Here is a 7,795-nt window from a genome sequence, read left to right on the forward strand (position 1 = left end):
CGTATGTTAATAAAATAAATTTATAATTTCAAAATGATATATCGATCGTGGATATAGCATAAATTGTATAAAAAAAAGAACATCGATAAACGCGTAAAAAATTGAAAAACATTTAATAACAACCGATCCAGAATTATGTTTTTCTTTCTTTTCATTTGGCATGTAAAATTATAATCAAGTAAGTTAGTGTCTCATATTTTCTTTAATAATAACATGGAAAATTGTATGTAGCACATGACATTATATACGCATTGTTTAAATTTTTCTTTACTTTGCAATTATTTATAACAAAATATCTCGGAGACTTTAATTGAATTTATATTTCTAAGGTTATTTATGGAAAATTTATATAATATATTTTAATTTTGTATTATATAATTCGTTATCGATTTATTTGTTTCTTTAGTAAATCATGTGATCGACTAATTCTAACAAACGATATGGATTATTATACCTGGATTTGAACAAGAAAAATGATTCGTCGCGTGTCTTAAATTAAGACCAAAATTTTATCATTTTTTATTTCATCAAATAAATCGCCGAGAAAATTAACAACGCGAAAATAAACGCATCAATTTAATTTTCAAATCAAATCACTATGATTTCAAGTGTACATCGTCGTATCGTCGTATAACGACATTCCGAATATACTGGAACCATCTTAATTACAGTTAAAATGAAAAGAGAGAATGAGATGGACGGTAATAATTATTTTCACATACATTTTATATATCAATTATCCTAATTTAATATTAGCATCATTATCAATCCTAATTAATTTATTTTGTTAATTATTATCAAGCTACATATTCGATTTACGATCATCCGGATGTTTGTAATGTTGTGGAATTTATAAAAAACAAGTTTTATTTTGCAACATTAAAAAATGGTCGAAAGGAAGCGAGAAAAATGGAAAATCTTGAATTTTTCAATATAGACAACGAGCTCATTTATAATAACTTTTACAACGACTTTGGACCTTTGAATCTCGCGTGTTTGTACAGGTAAAAATATTATATATATAAAAATTTTAAAGAAATAAAAATAAAAAATAAAAATTAGTGTGTTATAACAGGTATTGCTATAAGGTGAACAAGAAATTAAATAATTCAACAAATAAGCATAAACTATTCGTGCATTGCACTTCGAGAAATGAGGAGAAAAGAGCAAATGCTGCTTATTTGATAGCCTCCTACGCCATTTTGTATTTGAATAAAACTCCTAAAGAAGCTTACAAACCTTTCATCGTTGGTAACGAATTAATATCGTTCAGATTATTTCAAGATGCATCTTTGGGACCATCGATTTACACTATTCATTTATTCGGTAATATTTTTCTTTCATTATTTATTATTATATACTTAGAATTATAGCATGCCAACCTTAATTCTCGTTTAATTCCATTCCAATTCTAAATCTAGATTGTCTAAATGCCATTTACAAAGCTGCATTCTTTGGCATATTCAACTTCGATGACTTTGATTTAGCTGAATACGAAAAATACGAACAAACACAAAATGGTGATTTGAATTGGATAGTACCGCAAAAATTATTAGCTTTCCTTACTCCAAGTACGGAAAATGGAACGATCTATCATCCACCAAAATGTTACATTAATTATTTTTTAAACAATAACGTTGTTACGGTCGTTAGGTTAAATAAAAAAACATACGATTCTAACAGGTAATCAAATTAATTAGCGATTATTTTCTAAACTTGATCTCAATGTATGTAAACTAAATCACATAACGATTAATATTAATAATGTATTTTTAATTATTTTTTTTTAACAGTTTTACAAAAGCAGGAATATCACACTACGATATGTTTATGCCAGATGGTTCTGTTCCACCCAAAAAAATTCTTTATAAATTTCTTAAATTGGTGGAAACTACAAATGGAGCTATTGCTGTTCACTGTAAAGTAATTGTCATTCTAAAATATTCATCTACGATTTTGCGTTATCCTACTTATGTAATATATTATAATCTTATATATAAATAATAGAAATAGCACACTAAAAAATTATTCAAAAGGCACTCGTACCTCGAAAGAAAGCATTTTCTAGTTGATTTAATAATTTCTATTGATAAAAAAAAAAGAAAAATATAGATTTAATATATATGTTTATAATTTGGCATTATTAGGCAGGATTGGGCAGGACAGGTTCTCTAATAGCAGCATACTTAATAAAGCATTATACAATGACAGCCAGAGAAGCTATAGCTTGGACACGAATTTGTCGAACTGGCTCCGTTATTGGACATCAACAAGCTTGGCTAGAAAACATAGAACGCAGTCTCTTGAATGCAGGCCAACAATATAGGTACACACACATACATTTATACATATAAGATGGTGATTATTAAAGTTGATCTAACAAGGGAAGAACCCTTGACAGAGGACACCAATTTTTTTAAACTTTACATAATTATAAGATTCCATCAGGATCATACATTATGAAAGCAATAAGATCCAATACTTCAGTACTTCAAAGAAAACAATGAAAAAGTTACACGTGCATTCTTATATACCAGTTCATTTCAGATTGACAAATAAATGTTTTACAACTTTATCATTTTCCACACTTCGTGTTAGGCTTAAAACTTTTCAAACCTCCTTGTATTAGGCTCAGATCTTATCAACTTATCTTGTGTAATAAATTGTTTAAAATTTACTTTACTTATTGATCACACTTTTTCATAATCACCTGCTCGCATGTATAACTATAACTGCTATTAGAGTGAAATATAATATAGAATAATATATAAATAAAATAGCAAATATATGATAACATTATATTACAGACTTAAATATCATGGGGACAGCAATATGGTATTACAGCACAGATGGGGAATATACTCCATCGCTATTAAATTAGAGAACAACGAATGTCGTGGCCATTCTGAAACTGATTATCCTAATAGCAACCATCGAAATAATTATCCAGGCAAGTTTTTCATTTATTTTACGAGTTGTTTTATTTGATTCGATGAAAGAGCTCTCCTTCCGTCTTCCTTTTTGTTTTCTTTTTTCTTTCTTTCTTTATCTCTTTAACATGGGCCTAAGGAAAATGTGGAAGACACTGTAAAGTTGTAGTATACTAAAAACTTTAGCTTGTCAAGTTTCAAGCATTATTCTCTCATATATGTATCCTTACTGTAACTACTTATGAGTGACTTTAATTACAAAATAATATATTTAGAAAATTAAAAATAAAATAATGTTGTCCTAATTTAACGTGCTATATAAGAAGCTTTGTTTTTTTTTACTTTATTTGTATTTTTATTTAAACAAGAAATAGCGATGACTTACCTAAGAATAAGGTAGTCAAATCTAAATTATTGCGAACATTAGATAACTATGATATAAACGTTAAACGTTTGTAATTCGTTAATGAATGATAAGAAAGTGATTTTTTCTTTTTTAATCGATTGTTATAGATATTAATATATGTATTTTTGTGTGTATGTTTTTCTGTATATAGGTAAGTTACTAAATGTAAATGGTACGATGAAAACAAATATAGAATCTTCAAATCAAAAAAAGACACGTAACAAAAAGGATCTAATTAAATGTCGCTGGAAATTAAATCATTTGAAAGGTACTTCGACACAAGGTGACAAACTAAATGAAATTAAAATAAATAGAGAAATAAATGATCACAAATTACCTAATCGTTATTAAAAAATGAAAAAAAAAAAAACAAGAAAAAAATTTTCTCTTTTTCTCTGTTGAAACTGGCAATCTGTAAAAAAGTTAATAAAAAGAAAAAAGATAAATTATAATTTATAAGAATTATATATATATAATATGATAATAAATAATACCGTATAAAATATATATACGATAATAAATACCTATTTGTTTTGTGTTATTTGACATATTTAATAACGTTACGTATATATGTATTTAAATACTTTAAAAGCACATGTGCTTTGTAGGTATAAAAACAAGCTATCTCGGTTTTTTATCTCTTATCTCTTTTTGTTATAAATTTTATAACAAACAACGATAATCACGTAATCAAAACATAGTAAAATGTAATAATATTAAAAACGGAAAAGAAATGATTATAATTTCCTCTTTTTGTACTTTTTCATCAGGGTAATTATCACTTCTTTTTTTTTTTGTTTCTTTAGATTACAATAATTATATCGAAGACCGTTTTTTTTAACGTAGAGAGAATCTCATTCTCGTCAGAAAAAACTCATTTATGCACAACTGACATATTTAATACGCTATTTAAAAAAGATGTCGCGCATCTGAATGTGGGAATGTTTTTCTATTTTTTCTTTGTTTTGTTGGGGTTTGTTCGTTTTTTTTCTTTTGGTTTTTTTTTCTTCCTTTTTTCGTTTATAATGTCTACTTTTTGTTTAATAAATATCACGAACCTCGAGCAAGCTGCATGCTTTGCGATGCAAGCGAACGGTAAAATTGGTCTGAAGCATTTATCTATGTATGTACGAAAAAAAATTAGAAGAACAGAAAAACAACAAAAAGAAGAGTGATTTGTATAAAAAAAATTACTTTTTCGTGATTTTATAGACGATTGCATACAAAATGACTATTTTTACAAACTAAACTAAAATAGATAGAGAGATAGAGAGAGAGAGACTTCGTATAGAGAGATAAAGAAAAAAAAATAGATACAGAGATTAAAAAAGACGAAGAAAGAGTTATTGTGATATAATAATCATATATGAGCCGTTTATTTTGATACTGACCTAAATCTATTTTTTTATTTTTTCCGTGAAATGTTTTTTATGACAATTTTATGACAAATAATCCAGTTGTAGATGTTCTTACTGTCAACAATAACAAAATATTAAAATGGGGCTTAGGTCACTTTTAAAATGAACGGCTCATATGTATATGTATATATGTATATATATAGAGAGAGAAAAAAAGTATTTAATTTTGTAATAGAATGTAAATGCAATTAATCAATAATATAAATTCATATATATTTTCAATTATCATTTTATATATATCTCACGATATATATCTTTCTCTCTCTCTCTCTCTCTCTCTCTCTCTACATAATTATTATTGCATAATCAATGTTATAAGTTAACCTGAAAAAATTTAATTAAAATATAAAATTTAATACTAATCATCTTTCGAAGCGCATTAACAGAAATTGTTTTTTTTTTTTCAAAAAGAAAATTCTCATGCTTCTTATAATAGTCACACGAAAGAAAGAAAAAACAATTATCATGCAATTAAAATTATTTAAAATAATTTTCTCCGAGCATATTTTGGAGAGATATTTGGTCACAACAGAGTTTCTTATTACTTCATTTTCTTTTTTTTTTTTTTTTTTTTTTTTTGGGGTTTCTTTTTCTTTTTTCTATTTTTGCATTTTTTTTCTTTGGGAAATAAGGACAGACAAGTGCCCAAAATTGCAGTTCATATTTAAAAATTGCAATATATGCTTTCAATAAGGAACTCTCTGCATCGTAGTTACAATTCATTTTTTTTTGTTTTTTTTCATAGATTAACACGTTGCCTTTTTTTCTTTTTCGTTTTTCTCTCTCTCATCAAAAACATCCATGTTACGCGCATTATTTTGCTAAAATATACAAAATGTTTTATTACATTTGGAAAGACAGACTATTTCGTAGTAATATAACGTGTCGAGTTTTTGATTTATCTTTCAGAATTTCGGAAGTTCACAATTTCAGGTTCTTTTTTCTTTTATTATGTTTATATGTATATATATATATATATATTGTGTGTCTGTGTTTTATATATATATATATATGTATAAAATACGCGTTAAGAGAGGAAGTTTTTGTGTTGCACAGTATGTGTTAATCAAAACAGTTATCACTGACGGAACGTTTCACATAGCGCGAACCCGATTATTACACACTTTATGATATATTAAATAGAATTCTTACAATCACTTTAGTTTATCAGCTAATATAAATTTTATATGATACACAGAACTTATTAAATACCTTACATATGCTTAATGAGAAAAAGCTTAAATGGTGGTGGAACAGTAGTAATTGTGCAATTCAAAGACAAAGTGAATTAAGTGATGAACGAATCTTTTTTCCCGTTTCTTTCTTTCTTCTTTTTCATTTTTTTTTCTTTTACAAAGCTCTACTATTTTTTTGACCAAGATATATAATTATTATTTTTATTTTTTATAAACTTCCGTAAATTATGAATGATATAAAATGTTGTTGTTTTTTTTTCCATTATCATTATCATTATCATTATCATTACTATTATTATTATTATTATTATTATTATTTTATTATTATTATTTTATTATTATTATTAATAATATTAATATTAATATTATTATTATTATTGTATAAATAAAATGATCTATAATCTACCGGGTTGAAAAATTAACGAAACGTCTTTGAAATACTTTTACACCAAACTAGATGAACACATATGTATGTATATATATATAAGGCATGTAAATAATCTATGAGTACTTTACACAAAAATGTGCATCTTAATAAAAAATATGCCAATGTATATAATAATGTTTCTTAGGTCTTGTATCGAAATAATTTTTCACATTTTTTTTTCCTTTACTGTTCTACGAATAATTGAATCGTGGACATAAAAATTGATACATTTGTTATGAACATTCCCTTGTTTCGTTTGTTTAATTTTTTTAACCTTTTTTTCTTTAATAATAAATACAGACATAAGCAAAATGAATTCTCGAAACCTCATTTCGTGTATTATATACTGTTATATTAACCAAGAATATTTTGCATAAAAAATCAGAAATATGTTTTATTCTTACAACTTCCTTTATGAAGTTATTAATAAATCTCACTAACTGTAAAAGCATTATAGCTATCTAAACAGTATTGCACACTGTATTATTTGCATTTATGAATTTTAGACTTTTTGTTTGATATCTGATCCTAATCTCCAACACACGGTTTTATAAAATTTTTGTTTATGAAAGTTAAGTGTTTACTTCATCTAAGCATATGTTAATGTATACATATACTATATATATGTGTGTGTATGTATTGTGTATGTGTGTGTAAGTATATATATAGTATAATTATATTATTCATTATCGCAGTGTTAACACTGTACTTTATCAACTATCAAAATTCATATTAATTTATGATATTCTACTCGTATTTTTATTTTATTTTATTTTATTTTATTTTATTTTTATTATTTTTTTTTCAATATAATGAAGCTCACTTGTTACGTTTTATTTTATTTTATAGTTTTTTTTCTTTTTGCTATATAATAAACAATATGATTGTAAAGTAAAATATGTATTAAATGTGATATTTATCGGTGTTGGAAATTTTGCTTGTAATATTAAATATCCCGAAGAAAATAAGTATAAATTTTAAAGATACATACATAAATATTGTGAAAAATGATATTATTATATTTTTCTTTTTTTTTTTTTATTATTTTTTTTCCCCCTCCGTCCTACGCCCCAAACCTTATCTTCACGTTGTAATATCGATGCACAAATGAGTACTCAAACATTACCTCAATCACAACGCGTTTACATCCTAAAATCATATTATTATTAAAAATCTTATCAGTGGTGTAACGAATCATATCCATCTCACACACGCCTTTATATCATACAGTCTTTCTTCTATGAGAGATATTAACCAAAAAATCAACTGTGAATTTATCTGTTTTTTTATTCTTTCAAAGATGTGATTCTTGCTTTGCTTTGCTTTACTTTTTCTTTCTTTCATTCTATCTTTCCTTCTTTCTTTCTTTCTTTTTTGCCGACTTACTTTTTTTTTATTTTTTCTTTTTTTTAAAGGTC

General features: G+C 25.6%; 1 protein-coding gene across 1 annotated transcript; it reads left to right on the top strand.

The window, feature by feature from the left end:
* The first annotated feature begins 213 nt into the window (after positions 1 to 213).
* Positions 214 to 3,687, top strand: LOC122520926 (dual specificity protein phosphatase CDC14AB-like). The gene is made up of 8 exons (XM_043641248.1): positions 214 to 223; positions 803 to 1,004; positions 1,076 to 1,326; positions 1,422 to 1,683; positions 1,794 to 1,923; positions 2,148 to 2,326; positions 2,808 to 2,950; positions 3,488 to 3,687. Exons 1-8 carry the CDS (start codon positions 214 to 216, stop codon positions 3,685 to 3,687), a joined length of 1,377 nt encoding a protein of 458 aa, XP_043497183.1.
* The last annotated feature ends 4,108 nt before the right edge of the window (positions 3,688 to 7,795 follow it).

The sequence above is a fragment of the Polistes fuscatus genome, unplaced genomic scaffold (genome assembly GCF_010416935.1).
Source record: "Polistes fuscatus isolate 324 unplaced genomic scaffold, CU_Pfus_HIC Scaffold4, whole genome shotgun sequence".
Lineage (NCBI taxonomy): Eukaryota > Metazoa > Arthropoda > Insecta > Hymenoptera > Vespidae > Polistes > Polistes fuscatus.